Raw genomic sequence first — 16,847 nt, forward strand, 5'->3', positions numbered from 1 at the left:
ATGCAGGTAGTCCGCAGAAGCAGTCAGGAGGAAAAGCTACTCTGCTTGGTGCGCGAGCGAGCGGGCCACACGTGTGAGACGGCCGTGATTGTGATTCTCATCCTGGTCTGGGAGGGAATCCCAACAAGCCTGGCCGACAAGCTCTACTCTGAACTCACCGACACCCTGAGGAAGTACGGCACGCTCACGAACCGGCGGTGTGCCCTGAATGAAGAGTAAGTGGAACAAAGGGTATGCTCGCCAAACGTGCAACCCCACCTTCAGCCTTGGACCTGGCACCTGTGCTCGTGCTATTACCCTGAATTACTTTCCATCTATTTCAGGCAGTTTGAAAACCCACAAACCTTGTGAGAAAAGCAAAGTAAATGTTGTTATAAATCAGGGAAAAACATCTTCCCAGAGTTGTGAAGCTTCTCACTATATTTAAAGGAAGAGATCTCAGCAGGGCCCAGGACAGCAGATACCTCAACCTTGAAATAAAAACTAGATGCACTAAATCATACTGTAAGCCTACAGAAGCTAGCCTGAATCTAAAGAAATTGCACAATATCGTTTTCCCATGTCTTTCTGATAGCAAAGAACAGTTAGACCAAAATTAACCTAGTCACTTTATGTCTAGGTTAATTTTGTATGTTACTTTGGCTTCATGGATAGAGTCGTATTTCAGGAATTATTGCTTAGCCCCTAAGCTCCCACATTCTTGCAGTGCCATCAGCATATGCCCCTTTCAGGTACCATGAATATCACTACCTAGCAAGGCACCACACAAACATACCCACTTTCAGGCAAAGCCAGGTTTCTCACAGAACCGTAGAAATTATTGAAACCATGAAATTATTCACTCTGATAAATTCTTCTGTTATAATGCGTTTGCTTCCCTCTTTCATTTCTTCATTATTTTCTGATGGAAGACGATCCAAGACCAGTGATTCCCCAGAGCGCTGGCAGAACGCTGATGCCCACTGCGGGAATGTCCCAGGGTGACCCACCGCTGCTAACAGCCATATTCTCTTATTTTTCAGACGAACTTGCGCATGTCAAGGGCTGGACCCTGAAACTTGTGGTGCTTCATTTTCCTTTGGTTGCTCCTGGAGCATGTACTACAATGGTTGTAAGTTTGCCAGAAGCAAGATTCCAAGAAAGTTTAAGCTGATGGGGGATGACCCAAAAGAGGTTGGTGTCCGTTTCTAAAAATGAGCGTCATTTGCAAGGAAATGTTTTCTGTCACTCTGCAAATAGAGATACAGTACAAGAGACCAGGGGCCAGAGCCCTGGCTGAATGGCATACATGTAGGGTAATTAAATAACTGCCAGTCAAAACTGATTGATTCCAGTCACTGAGCCAGCTGAATTGACTGTCCAAATTCTGACAGCTGGTAAAAGCCCTGAGACTTGAAACCATGTTTGCAGGCTTTCACAATTAGAGGAGAGGGCACGGCCTGAATAATTGTGACTGTATTAGGCCTGCAATTGGGCATTCCCCAGTGGCAGACAGGAAAGTTTACCAGCTGAAGGCACATAACATTGCAACTGGGAACCAGAGCAGACTGCACGGAGACAAACACGATGAAACTCTGAGATGACAATAGGACGAAGAGGATAGAAAGACTCATTCTACATAAAGTCCTGCCCCACTGAACGTTCCAGATTGGGTTCTGTGTTACAGCAAACTGGCAACTGTTTAAAACGAGTCAGAATAATTAAAAAAACATTAACCTGGGCACAAGATACCTTTGAAGTTATGAATGCAGTGACTCCTGGACACCTCCAGCTAGTCATGTGTCTGGGAGGCTCCAATGGCCCAGTCTGTTTTTTGGGAAGCACGTGCAAATTTAGTCCCTTGCTTGTGTACTGACACATAGGTCCACAGCTTTCCCTGTATTCTGGTGTCTTACACAAATCCAAGCATTTCTTTCACATGATCAGAGAGCCAGGTATTTCTGCATCCTATGGCCTGTGCTGAGAATAGCACAGTATTTAGAATATCATCATAATTAACATACAGTTTTTCCTCCCCACTGCTCTTCTACGGCCCCAAGAATTACAGAATAGCTCTCCTTCAATCATGCTGTGGCACAAAGCCTTCTTTATCATAGCCTGCAATCCTAAACCCGCTAAATTTTCTGAGCTGGATACCTGGCCAGAGCCCACCAGGGCACTCTTCCAACTTGCATTCCTGGATTTACTTCCCATGGAAGTCAGAGCTGGGCAGGGAAGATGGTTTTACCCTCCAGTCTTGTTCCCACACAAAGTCGGGGACAGCCAAGGTGACCATCCAGGGGCTGGGTCCCATAGCATAGACACAGTTTATAGACAACACAAATAGGATCCTCACCAATAAAAACTAGAAGTAACACTTACAAATTGTAACCTATGGGCCACACAAAAGCTCCAAGTTCTGGCAGCAGCCACAAGGTCACAGCAAGATATTTTTGACAATTTTATAATGTCATTTTGGAGTCCCAAACTAGGATATAGTCCTATAGTAGGAGATACAAACTTTCAATGCACCAAACACATCTCTCTCAAACCCATAGATTTTTCACAGCTCTTCACGCATTCCTAAAATATACAAGCTCCTAAAAACAAGTATACCACTCCAGGATGCCACTGTTCTTTATGCACTTGAAATTAAAAATAAGGGCCTCATATAAGCAAGGTTTTGAATTTGGGATTCTCATCCTGAGAGGATGGGGAACAACTTTGGAGTATGTGATTAGAGTACTTCATTTTTAAAGAGCCCTTCATGAAGTGTGGTCATTCCTACCTCCATATCACCAACTACTAGACATGTCCACAATTCTTCATTGCTTAAGAATTGGGAACTTTTTGAAGTCTGAAGTATTTAAATAATTTTAAATTGCTGCATGAAAAGATATTTCAGTGTGTTGAAGTGCTGTCATTGCAATGTGCAAAACCCTTAAATTAGCCAGATTTACTTGATGGACCATTCTGATATTATTTCTCTCAAGCTTTCTGAAGAGTATTATTTTCCCAGAATTCCAATAGGGAAAATAATGAGGTCATCACACTTGGATCTAAAACATCTCCATGTTGAAGAATGTGATTCTTTTTAAGATAAACCAAATTAAGATTATAGTATGTGATATCCTCTTGCAGGGATCATACTGTGCTACTTTACTACTTCATTACTTTAAAGGCTGTGAAACAATAAAGTTAAAAGGAGATTCACAGCAGTTATTGTCTAAACAAGAATGACAATGGTCTCGGCCTTTACACAGCTATCAGTGTAAACATAATTGTGTAAAGACGTTAACTTCTTAGATCCCATACATACAGTGTGGAAATGTCATTGAACTCTGTTTCATCTCCTAACAGGAAGAAAAACTAGAATCCAATTTGCAGAATCTGTCAACCCTGATGGCACCTACCTACAAGAAGCTTGCACCTGATGCATATAACAACCAGGTATGCTGGGGAAAAAGGAATCAAAGCAGTCATCCAAATAACCTGATTTTTACCACACTTCCCAATGCTTCAACCTTGCACCAAACCATTATGTACATTTTGTTCCAGCATTCCTTTAACATCGGGGTAAAGACAAATGGAAATGAACAGTTCCACTTAAAATGCTTTCAAAAGTAAAACTAGCAGAATATGGTCCACTAAATAGAACTAGTCTTTTCACTTACATCAACACAATAAAATTACTTCACACTTGAACAGAACTCTTCAGCTCTACAACACAAATTACTGGATTTAGTATGATTCACCAGCTAAACTAGCAAAACAGCCATGAAGGTGGTGTGAGATTGGCAACAGTGTCAGAAGGCAGTATATCATATTGCACTCAAGTCCTGAAGCCACAGTTTCAGTTCTGCTCTCTCAAGTGGCAGATGAATTTAGTTTTCACCAAAATAGCCATTACAAACATGCTTTTAAAGCAAAGTTTCATATTTGAACACACTCAGTCCTGCATATGCACACAAGTGCCTGCATCAGCCTTCTTGCATGAGAGGATCGTGCATGCACATTTTCTGTGAAGTGGTGTTCACAAATACTAGCACATTCAAAGCTTTTATGAGGTTCCCAGTTGTGGCTGTCTCTCATCTGCATTCCTTTATCAAACGTCTTTCAGATATTTGCATCAAAATTTGACGACATACCCCTTGCAAATGCATAACTGTTGGCCTTCGTATTCGTCGCTCAGGTTCACTACATTACAAGCATTCACAGGACTTACAGTCTCCAAACTATCAGCATCACTGCAAAATATGACATCTTCTTTCTTTCCTGTTGACAGCATTATACTGTAGCAACCAGCACAAGACAGATTTTCAAGATTTTCCACTGTAATGGAAACAGTAAACTAACACAAAACTGTCCATTTTTATTTGCCATAAAACTCACTCCTTTACTGCATATTTAGTAGCAACTATACAGGGTAAGCAGATTCAGTACAGACTTACCCAGTTTCACTTACCTGATCAGATAATGTTTGGAGACTCATTATGGAGGAGACTGTGGCCGTGTGCCCACTAGCTGTGGTTATCTGTCCAAATATCTGAGAGACATTCTGCAAGAGAAGAAAGGAAGAGGAAGAAGAAAAAATGAGGGGGTGGTGAACAATAAAATGGTTCCCTGCTTGGGCTGCTTTTCTTTACCCACAAAAATTCACAAAAGAACTTTTCTCCATGTAAACTGTGGTCCTGCCCAACGCTTGTTGAAAATACATGCTTTTACAAGTTTCAATTTTTACCTTGTATAATAAGGTGTTTGCATAGCTTGGCCTGTTTAAGGAGTTTCATGCAGACCTTGTATTTGTGGGGAAACCCTGATGAAGCTACTGTCAGTGGCTTTGAAGAGAGGTGATCGAGGCTTAATTTGGTTCTAAAAGGTTCGAAAACCAAAAAGCCCTAAAACCAATCCCCCTTTGAATCCTCAAAAGAAATTCCAAATTCCCAGATTTATTCTGATCTAAGTCTGCATTGCTACTGGATTAAAACCTAGAATTGGAAAGGGTCTGTTTTTCCAACTGGACCCAACAGAACATCTCAGAGAACAGTTGTACCAGTATACTTTAATCAGATAATTATAGTCTGGCTAACGTTTCAGACCACTCTTGTTTAATTCCAAAGTTTACATGTTTCGAGTTTTGTTCTGCTTTTATTTTCAGATTCCAAGGAAGTAAACATTCCAAATTTTAAAAATAAAGGTCTGTGAGTAAACTAGACATGTTTTTAGTGATCTTGGATCAAGACTTGGCAAAACTTCTAATTTCACCTTAACTTAAAATGGGATCCATTAAGTTCCATTAAGTGTAGATTTTTTTGCATTCACTTGAAAGGTTCAGGCATTTCAGCAAAGCATTTTACAAACGTGGTTTCATTTTTAATTTTCTAAATAAAATATGAAACCGTCGTTTGTCTAAGGCTTGATCTTCCATTACAAAAATCCTTTCTTTTAGTGTAAGGCTTATTGTTGCATTATCAACTCTTTGTAAAGATCCTTAACAATGAGTGCATGGGTAGAAAGTACTGTCTTGACTGAATTATCTCTCTTTTTGGTCGGGGGTTAGAGTTGCACTTAAGCTAATGAAATATATGTTTAGCACGCCAAAATATTACAAATCAAAAAGCAAATTATTATTTTTCATGAAGTCATTCTGAAGTCAGTTTTCTAAAGCCATTTTCCCTTAATAGCTTGGTATATTTCCAGTCTACACAAACATATCACTATTACAGTGCCAGACGCTGAAACCATGCACTGCATTTGTCATGTAAAAACACCAACCACTGGCAGAGAATCAAAAGTAATACGCAAGGAAAAGTATTATTGGCCAATTTCACAATCACACCAGAGACAGAAGGTAACAAGGAACAAAGCAGCGAGGAATGAAGTACAGATACAAAATTGCCATCAAATTGCTCGATTTTATTTGCCTTCAAGATCTGTATGTTGCCACCTCCAAGATGTTAGGAGACTTGCATGTTGTCACGGCAGAGCATTCAGTGCTAATTCCGCGTACTGGAGCATCCAGCTCAGTTGCAGTGATACCTGTCATCTCTTTCCAGATCGAGTATGAACACAGAGCACCCGAGTGTCGCCTGGGTTTGAAAGAAGGTCGCCCATTCTCAGGGGTCACTGCCTGCCTGGATTTTTGCGCTCATGCTCACAGAGACTTGCACAATATGCAGAACGGGAGTACACTGGTAAGTCCGTGATGCATATAGCCTCCTTACTCCAGCACTAATTTCACATATATAATTAATTCATTATCTCCTGTCTGTTTAAATCTATACTTGCATAACACAGATTGCTAAAAAAAGAAACATTAAGCAGTAATTGAGCTAACTTATTACCCCCTACACAATTTTTCATTCAAATGAATGAGACATGTTGTATTAAAGAAAGGTTTAATATGGAACTGGTAAAAGAGAAACCGTGGAGACAATGGAAAGAAGGTCCCAGCAGGGCTGAAATGCCTGTTTCAGCGTTCCTGGCACAAAATGGTTTATATTTGTCCTCTTGAAACACTTTTTTTCTAGCAACTTTGGATTATATCCTCTAATAAAATAAAAATGGAAACGAATAACTTCTTTCCAGGAGAGTTTTGGAAGTTGTGGATTTCATTCCTGTTGGGCATGAGCAGAAAGTCTGCAAGCCTTGCCATCCTTTGTATTGTACATGTTGTGCCCTTTACTCTTTTCAGTTCTGATCTCTAGCATGTACAGCAAATGTTCTGTAGAAGATACCAGAAAAGCACGCTGGTTTTCAATGTGTATTGGATTATTTCTGTTCCCTGCCTACTTTCCCTGTGACAATACAGTTGGGGTAAACGTGAGAAAGAATAATCTTCAGTTCTGAATAATCATCATGGTTGTAATTTGAAGCAACTACGTAGACTCACAGTGCAGCTCTTATTACGACCAAAGAGAATATCTATTTTTTTAATACCAGCTAAATTTTTCCTGTTTCCAGGGTCTGACTTAATTGACAAGTCAACCACCACCAATACAATATATATTTCTAGCTGAGCTTTCTTCCTAAAACTGGCTGATGCAATGATTTTGCTACAGAATATGTCTGTATCAGCATCTTTTCTTCCACTGAGATCCTCCCAATATGTTTTAGCTGGAGCTAACACAATGAGCATGCTGCATGACACAACAGTAACTTCCTTAAATCTTATTATTAACATTACAGTGACTTGCTCCTTTGCAAAGTCCTGGAAGCTGCTGTTGTAAGGAGGTGTGAAATACAATGGCAGCATATTATATTGCACACTATTTCTAATAGGTAGCTAGCTAATGTATTATAGTGAAAAAATCTTCAGGTGAGTACAAAGTCCCAGGTTCCACTGTTTTAACTCTCTGGCCACGGTACACTGGATCACACAGTTTATTTCACATTAGGGTAATCCCTAACTATACTGTTCGTTTCAGCACAAGTAGAAGGAATAGATATATGTACCTTCTGTTTCTATTAACACTGTCCAACAGAGCAATGGAAGAAATTAAATGGCAGACTTGTTGCGATATGCATAAATTGCACAGAAACAGTTTACAAATAGCTTGCCAGATGCCAACGCCGACAGTGGCAGGGCAAGGTAAAATGCACAGGCTAGTATTTCAGATCTCTTCGTCTCAGACTGGTTTGAGAGAGTTACTCTAACACACCTTTCCAACAGGTTTGCACACTAACTAGAGAAGACAATCGTGAAATTGGCCAAACACCAGAAGATGAGCAGCTCCACGTGCTCCCGTTATACAAAGTCTCTGATGTGGATGAGTTTGGAAGCACTGAAGGCCAGGAGGAGAAGAAGAGGAATGGCAGTATCCAGGTCCTTACCTCCTTTCGCCGGAAAGTAAGGATGTTAGCAGAGCCTGTTAAGACGTGTCGGCAAAGGAAGCTAGAAGCAAAGAAGGCAGCTGCAGAAAAGCTTTCCTCCTTGGAGAATGGGTCTAGCAAAGCTGAAAGAGATAAGTCTGCTGCAGCACGCAACAAGCAAGGCAACTCTGAGGCGGCAGGTCATGCAAAGCAGCTAGCAGGTAAACACATGAATCTGATCGGGATCTTTATCAACAGTGGTAAGCTTCCTAGAAATCAGGGCCATTGATAATGAGTCTCAAGAAAACCATTATTCTCAGCCCAAGAACATCTTAAAGTAAAATGGAAAGAGAATTCTTAAAAGTAAATATCAATATTATATATTTATAAATACTAGGGTGCACAATTGTGGTCAACTCTGGAGAAGCAAAAAAAAAAAAAAAAGTATGAGAAATCCTTTGTTGTTGTTGGATAGTTAACACCTGTAGAAATCTGGTGCTTTTGCAAACTCTGCTTGCCATCCAGTGTATTGTAAAGTACCTTTAAAAGACTAGTAGTGCTAGAGGCCACGAAGAGAAGTGTGTGATGCTGCTGCCAAAGACAGAATGACCTACGCATCACTCCCTGTCTGCCACTGTTAAAGAGAACCTCCTAATTTGAGGGGATTCAAGCCTAACCTCTTTACCACTATTTATGCTCTCTGCTTCAAGACCAAAAGCAGAGCAGGTTTTTCCATAGTGGAGTAAGAATTTAAAAATCCACTTAGCAATCCCTGGCAGTTTTCATCAGTAGATTTGAGAGTCCTGAGCAAAGGAGTTCATTGTGACTATTTTATTGTTACAGCAACTTTCTCAGAGAGGAAAAAAGCAATACATCCAAGGCCACCCAGAAGGTCACTGAAATACCGATGAATACAAGTCAGCTGTTGCATGACCCAGGCTAGGGTTGTAACCATGAAACGATGCCATTTCACTTTAATGAATGATGTTTTTGCTCTTATGTCTTCAGTTAATCTCACTTGTTACTGAACTGTTCTATCAGTGAATGTCACCATTGGTTTTTTACATAAAGCTAGGACTTCTTTTTGAGACAGTTCTATTAATATAGATGAGAAGAATTATTTGTTCTTGGGGAAAAGAAGGTCACCTTGTGCACAGCTGTTTGGGAGCACTTTGATGCTCCATTTCATGGGCTACTTAAATGATGATTCAACTCTTTGGATTTTGTGCATGTGACTCTGAACAGATTGCATTGTCCTCTTTTTCCCCATTGCCACTAGCATCTGATCTCACTGGATACATGCCAAAAAGGATGAGTAGCCTTAGTATTTACTCAGCTTCTTAAAGGATAGTATTTGAGATATGGGAAAGGGAACCTCTGTTAACGTATCATATGATACACTTTTCTTAGAAATTTCATAGATATGTGTCATGAAAAGTCTATAAAGTATGTGGTTTGTTGTTTGTTCTTTTTTTAAAAAAAGCTTGTTTGTTGTGTGTGGTTTTTTCTTTTCACATCTACAGATCTTTTACGTCTTTCAGGACCAGCCACACAACAACAACAGCAGCAGCAGCAACATCCACAGCGCACTCTCCCTAACAACCCTCAGTCAAATCCTATTAACTCTTACTCGGGTTCAGGTTCTGCAAATCTCTATGTAAGGTTGCCTAATCCAGCCAATGCTTATCCAAGCTCTTCATACACTTCAGATCCCTATGGAGGGTCCAGTCCCATGAACCTCTATACAACCTCACCACAGCCTGCGGGGTCTTATTTGAATACTTCCAGTCCCATGAACCCTTATTCAGGATCATTAAGTCAAAATAACCAATACCCACCCTACCAATGCAATGGAAACATACCGATGGACAACTGCCCCTCTTACTTGGGCTCCTACCCTTCCCAGCATCAGCACGTGGACTTGTACAGTTGCCAGAGCCAAGACCACATGTCTAAACTAAGTTTACCACCCATTCAAACATTATACCAGCATAGGTTTGGGAATAACCAGAGTTTTGGTCCCAAGTACTTGAATTACGGAAACCAAAATATGCAGGTAGACTCCTTCAGTAATTGCACCATTAGACCAAATGTACACCACGTAGGGTCTTTTTCCTCTTACTCCACCCATGAGGCTGATGGCCATTTTATGGAGGTTGCCTCAAGGTTAAAATCTAATCTGAGTAATCTGAGCATGGATTATGCCTCCATGAGTAAAACCAGTGAACATCATCACGTGCAACCCCCTCCACATTTAGCACACGACTACCATTCTGGTCCAAGTATGTTTAGTGGTCCTCCTAATTCACTGCACCTCCAAAATAAGGATAGTGAAATGATTTCACATGCAGTTAATGGTTTGTCTAACATACTTCCAGGTCAAAACCATGATAGGACTACTCCCCAGGGTGGCTTAGATAAAATTGATGTGCTGAATCCAGAAAAAGCAGAGGATCCCGATGAAGTCTGGTCAGATAGTGAGCAGAGCTTTCTGGATCCAGAAATTGGAGGAGTGGCAGTTGCTCCATCTCATGGGTCAATTCTCATAGAGTGTGCAAAACGTGAGCTCCACGCAACGACCCCCTTAAAAAATCCCAACAGGAACCATCCCACCAGAATATCCCTTGTCTTTTACCAGCACAAGAGTATGAATGAGCCAAAACACGGTCTGGCTCTGTGGGAGGCAAAGATGGCCGAGAAGGCAAGAGAGAAAGAAGAGGAATGTGAAAAGTACGGTCCAGACTACGTGCCTCAGAAATCTTACGGCAAAAAAGCAAAGCGGGAGCCTGCTGAGCCACATGAACCCTCAGAGCCAACATACATCCGCTTCATCAAGTCTCTTGCACAAAGGACACTGTCGGTCACCACAGACTCCACAGTAACTACATCTCCATATGCCTTTACACGGGTTACAGGGCCTTACAACCGGTATATCTAACTTCACACCTTTGTTGGTTACCTCATTTGAAAAAACACCTTGTCAGTAGGGTAGTTCTTTAGATTTTGGGGAAGGCAAGGGTGGAGAAGAAAACAGTGTTTTTACAAAACTCGTCAGTGGAAAAAGCCTCAGCACACCAGCAAAAAGAGGTAATCTCACTAGCGCACTTATTTTCCACTGATTTTTAAGTGGTCACAGATGGCACGTAGGAAACAAGACCAAAGCATCCTATGCAAAAACAAAAACAAAACAAAAAAGTGTTTCACAATTTACATTTGAAAACACTGGCTCCATTACTGAAGGAGATAATCTGCAAATGGATTTTTTTTTTCTTACAGTTTTGCACATCTGTGGCCACTTTTAATGTCACCAAGTTTGCATAGTCATGGAACAGGAGCAAAAAAAACCCTAAAAAAATAATACTGTAGTATTACAACTGCAGGAATCTTAAAATAACATCTGGTGCTGAATCTATGATGTACTGAAATACTGGAATTATGGCTTTTTAACATGCAGTTTTTACTGTAATCTTATTAGTCTCTTGAGTTTATTTAACAAAGTAGATAAGTATAAAACAATGAATAGACAGCAAAATGCTGAATTTGTTTGGATATTCTAAAACCATGGTGCTATCTAAGAGAATGGTGTCTTTATTTTAACAGTCAAACAGTTAATGCCTTTATAACAAAATGTCAATGATGTAGTCAAATGTTCTTCAACAACAGGGAGGACCTTTTCATTCATGTATGTATTGAATTTACCTGGTGTTAAAATAAGCTTACTTTTTAACATATGGGAATTACAGAGACCTCTGGATTTTGCTCATCCAGTCAAGTCCTAGAAAAGGACAATAAAATATATAGAGAGATATTTTTTTTTAAATAGTGTTTCAAAAGCACTTTGTCTACCTAAGCTTGGCAACTTGAACAATGCTAAGGTACTAAGACATTAAAAAAAAAAAGTTTACTTTGATTTTAAAATGCAAAGATAATTTTTTTAAACTAAAAAAGCTTTTAAATACTTTTGTTTTAGCCGTGCATCTGCTAGTGGGCTACATATCCATTTTTAATACAGTCAGTTATGGTAAAAATGGGGCTTACTGGATATAAGGGAATACTTTAGTACACAAAACACATGTTTTTCTGGTGCTCATCTCACACAGCTATACTGTAAACTGTTTTCTACAATTATTATGACAAGTTCATTGCTCAAATATGTACAGTTTTAAGGAAAGAATTTTATATTAACCACAGGTAATAATTAGCAGCATGCGACAGACGACAACTAGTTAGCTTGGGCTTCTGCTGTTTTTAAAGGTCTGTATGCTCTTCAAATATTGAATGGCAGATTGCTTTTGTGTTGATAATTATGTACATTGTGGTGCAAGTCATTTCTCGGTGCAAGTGTCCTCTTTTCCAGGAAGATTGAGCAGACCGATGCCTACACAAGATGAATGAAACAGGGTTAGTTCTGTGTGATTCCGTTGATTAAATAGAAAAAAAAATAGGCAGCTGGCTTGCTGTGGTGGTTTTAAATCATTAATTTCTATTAAAAAAAAAAAAGCAGGAGAGTTGTATAGTAAATTAAATTGTAAACAAAACTTTTTTTAACGCAATGCTTTAGTATTTTAGTACTGTAAAAATATTAAATCTATATATATTTGGGTTTTGAGCTGAATTCACATCATGGTGCTACTCAGCCTGCTACAAATATATCATAATGTGAGCTAAAAATACATTAAAAGGTTTGAGTGATGTTCCTACTTGTCATATACCTCAACACTAGTTTGGCAATAGGATATTGAACTGAGTGTGAAAGTTTATATATTATATACCAACTTTTTCCCCCAATAGCCTTTGAAAAAAACAAACAAAAAAAAAAACAAAACAAAAAAACTCTCTCAATACTTGATATTTTAGCAAGTATAACTTGAACTTCAACTTTTTTTTTTTTTTTTTTTTTTTGGTTCTAAAAATTCAGGGATATTTCAGCTCATGTTCTCCTATGCCAACGTGTCACCTGTGTGTATGTAAAGCTGTTGTAGGTTAAGTATATTATTCTTGGGTTTTTGTTTTGTTTTGGGTTTTTTTTCAGGGATTTAATGCTTTTCTTTTGAATCCCTTCTCTAATTTTTCTTGTACATGTATTAATGTAACTAAAACTAATTTTGTAAATTCGTTAGCTCTTTTTATTGTAATGAAAGTGTTTAAGAGATTTAGAATGTTTTGCCTGTTTCAAATGAATAAACAAAAAGAAAGTAGAATGCACTGAGCTGATTAAAGGGAAAAATGTAAGGCAGGGGTTTGGCAAGTGACTGTTTGCTAGAGTTGTTCAAGTCACTCTCTAAACAAGGCTTCTTGGATACTGTAATGAATAAAATAAAATATAAAAAGGTACAGTCTGTACAAGGGCTTCCCTAAACATGCAAACCTCCATGTCCCAGATATATCTTGTGCAATATACTGTAAGATTAAGTTTGGTCAAAAGAAATTTTATCTAACAGAATCACAACCTAACTCGAGTAAATCAAAGGAGGCCTTTGGGTTTAATGGTCAAATATTTATTATGGCAATTTTGTTTTGTAATTCTCAGTCTGTGACTTTACCCACTGCATTGAAACAAAAGTTTCGCCTTTAAAAAAAAAAAGTTAATGATGGTTATATGTCAGATTAATTAAATCATTATAAATCTTCATCTTTTGGTGATTTTTTTTTTAAGTCCTATATTATTCATGTAATCCATAGTAGATGTTTGGTTAATATGCCGTGCACCGTCATTTGCCAAACTGCTGGCAGCAGGAGCAGGAAGCTTAGCTGGTGAATCAGTTTTGTATTGTAAATACCCGAACTGTAATTTTTGGTGTACAGAACCCTGCCTCAGTTGGAACGAATGACAAAGCAGACATAAAATTGCTTGTATAGGATTATCAGGTTGACTATAGCCATACTTGAAGATGCTTCTGAGTGGTGTCAACTTTACTTGAATGAATTTTTCATCTTGATTGACGCACAGTGGTATAAAGTTCACTTCTAAAGCTAGTGGTTAACTTGTGTAGGAAACTTTAGCAGTTTGACACTAAGGTAATGAACTTCTGTGTGCATTTTCTATGCTTATGTTCTACTTTTTTTTTTTTTTTTACTTTAGTTTCATTCATTTTCATGAAATGTTTGGTATGTCTATAAAAAGAATCCAAGGATGGTTATAAATACTGTAAGTATTGTAATGTAATGCAGGTTATTTGAAAGCTGTTTATTATTATATCATTCCTGATAATGCTGAGATGTGGGTGTTTTTAATAAAATTTATATTTATTTAATGCACTCTAAGTCTGTCTTGCAGAAACTTGTCTTTCCCTGTCATTTTTATCAGCTAACAACAAAGCCAGCGCAGTGAAACGTGACCCCTAGTACCAGCCATGAGTCAAGAGCCCCAGGGAAACTGGACGACGGTTATAGGGCTGGGGAAACTGCTAGCCTGGGGAACTTAAATCTAAAACTGTGTTATGAGAAACGGAGGAGGTTGCATACTTCAGCAGCTCAGAAATTGAATGCATCGACTGACATACCAGGACAACCCAAACTTTTCAATGAAGCAGGCCCACAGACCCACACAGATTTAGCCCACCTCCATCTTCCCTGACTCGAGCATCACACTCGAACGAAATGCATCACTAGGGACTTCAAAACAGGAGATCTGGACATCACATTTATTCCTAGTTCTGCTTTGACTCTTGCCTCTAACGGGTTGGGATGCTAGCCACCTAGCCCAGGCTACTGCTCAATGAAATCTGTGTTTACGGTGAAGGAGAGAGGCATTTTTATGGGCAGAAATACCTGTAGAGCATCACTGCTGGTTTCCTACTGGTGTTTGTGGACACAGATGAGTATGGCATATTCACTGTCGGAATTTCCTCACTGCCCAAGTAGCAGCCACAAATGCACAGCTGGCAGAGGCAGGACAAGGGGGATACCCTTGGGGTTCATTGGTTTGTTTGGGGTATTTATCTCTACCTGTTTATGCATTTTTCAGTTGATTTCAGATTGTTCCCAAATGGTGGAATACTCCAACAGATGGTATTATTGCGCAAAGGGGGAGGGGGGGCTGGGGGGGTATTAGATTGGATATTAAGAAAAATTTCTTCACGGAAAGGGTTATCAAGCATTGGAAGAGGCTGCCCAGGGAAGTGGCTGAGTCACCGTCCCCGGAGGTATTTAAAGGACGCACAGATGTGGTGCTTAGGGACATGGTGTAGTGGTGGACTTGGCAGCGCTAGGGTAACGGTTGGACTTGATGACCTGAAGAGTCTTTTCCAACCTAAACGATTCTACGATTAAGAAAAAAACAAAATTATAAAAGCCTAAAACCTCATGTATAATCTAAATCACACGTAATCTAGAGAAAAGCAGAAGCAATAAGAAAGCGTGTCTGAATCAATACCAGGACATACATTCTTGCAGGCACCAGACAAAAGCTTGTTTTCGTAGCCTCTTCTTTTAAATTCAAGGGATATCAGGACTGAATCCTGAAATGCTCTCTTCTATGGGAAGAAACAGCAATTGCTCTCTCCACGGTTGCAAAATGTTTCTGCGACAATTGGTACTCGAAAGCTTTTCAGGCTTTCTTTTTTAAGACCACGAGTTCGTTGTCAGCCCTGGTTACCCCATCCATCAATGCCACGCACCTTGGGAAAGCCCCCCTACTCTGTACATTCATAGAGCTACATGTCTCGGGGAAGCAGCGAGTTAAAACTCAAAAACTCTGTAACGTTCACCCCTGGATCTCCGCGTATTCCCAGACGGGAATGTCTTGAGGCAGGCTAGCACACTGCAGCAGCCAAGTGTTGCTCTTTCCTGTGCGCAGGTGCACTTCAATGCATCAGACAGCTGGAACCAACAGATGCGCTCGCTTTAACAAGGGTCCATCGCCCCTTTAGCCTTCCCTGGGAAAAAATCCTGCCGTTAATGAACATTCCCGCTGGCCGCCTTTTAACATAAGCGGCTCTCTCTCTCTCTTCAGTGCACTTCGACAGATCTCACTCCAGAGGTGCTGCTAACATTGGCACAACACACTCCCAGCCAAGGCCACTGGGAAGACAAGCCGTACCTGCCGACCGCGCTTCTCTGCCAGCACGGGCTCTCCCCGAGACAAGGGCACGTTGCTCGTGTGCCTCGGGTGGCTGTGACCAAGGCACCGCTTACCAGCACTACCCAAACCACAGGCTGCTGGCCCCGAGAAATCAGCTACAACTGGGGGTGCCCAGCTGAGCATCCAGCTGCCAGAGGTAGCTTCTGCCTTGCCTTTCCTCTTCTCTTACCCATCTGTTCTGTCGTTTTCTGCCTTTTGACATCTCACAGAGAGAACAATACAGCTTTTTTATGGGAATGACTGAAAAGCCTGTGATGACAAGCCAAGCCAGGGTGAACAAACCCCAGGCAAAATTTAAGAGCAACAGGTGACTGTGCTGAAAGATGAGAAAAGTATCCAGCATGGAAGAGCGGGGAAAAGGGAAAAAACACTTAAACAAAAGGATTTCTTCTGGAGAAGTAAAGCACGTTACAGAAGAAGGCAGGGATTAAGAAGCAGCGGGCAACGGTGGTTTCTCCGTATGCACATTTTCACCACTACTTTCAAATACAAATTAGGAAATATTTTTAAAAAACTCAAATCTTTTCACTCAAGTAAAACTCAAAGCAGGGGAACAAGACCTTGGATGTAAATGTGAACCCTGTGGTTTACACCTAGCTGCAAAACAGAGCTTATAGAAATGCACATTCTCTTGCCCGTAGGCTGTTCAGAAGAGCACGGCACCGCGCCTGCCAGCAGAGCTGCAAGGCAGGGCTCTCCATTACTCCTACACTTGCGTGACAAGCGTCATGCCGAACCCACTGAAGCTTGCTCATAGTCCAGCAGCACTGAGATTAGAATTGGTAGGTATCATCATCTCAGCAGTAAATTAATACTCTGTTATTTAACTGACACAGTAACTTTTTTTTTTTCTCCCTGAAAACATGCATCTGTCAAGTTTCTGTTACACTCAGCTATGTTTACTTAATGCAGACACAACTAATAATTTTGAGGCACTCGGTAAATGACCATTTTGTCTCAGAGGACTGACAAT

At 40.2% G+C, this 16,847-nt stretch overlaps 1 protein-coding gene across 1 annotated transcript in view; it reads left to right on the plus strand.

Annotated features, from left to right (window-relative positions):
- Positions 1-14,027, plus strand: part of TET2 (tet methylcytosine dioxygenase 2) — a 74,989-nt gene extending 60,962 nt beyond the window's left edge. Inside the window, exons 5-10 of the mRNA XM_075500664.1 lie at positions 7-215; positions 1,023-1,173; positions 3,340-3,429; positions 6,036-6,173; positions 7,652-8,012; positions 9,315-14,027. Coding sequence (XP_075356779.1) covers positions 7-215; positions 1,023-1,173; positions 3,340-3,429; positions 6,036-6,173; positions 7,652-8,012; positions 9,315-10,729 — 2,364 coding nt within the window. The 3' untranslated portion in view covers positions 10,730-14,027. The remainder of the gene's footprint in view (positions 1-6; positions 216-1,022; positions 1,174-3,339; positions 3,430-6,035; positions 6,174-7,651; positions 8,013-9,314) is intronic.
- The last annotated feature ends 2,820 nt before the right edge of the window (positions 14,028-16,847 follow it).

This window comes from Mycteria americana, chromosome 4, assembly GCF_035582795.1.
Source record: "Mycteria americana isolate JAX WOST 10 ecotype Jacksonville Zoo and Gardens chromosome 4, USCA_MyAme_1.0, whole genome shotgun sequence".
NCBI classification, from domain to species: domain Eukaryota; kingdom Metazoa; phylum Chordata; class Aves; order Ciconiiformes; family Ciconiidae; genus Mycteria; species Mycteria americana.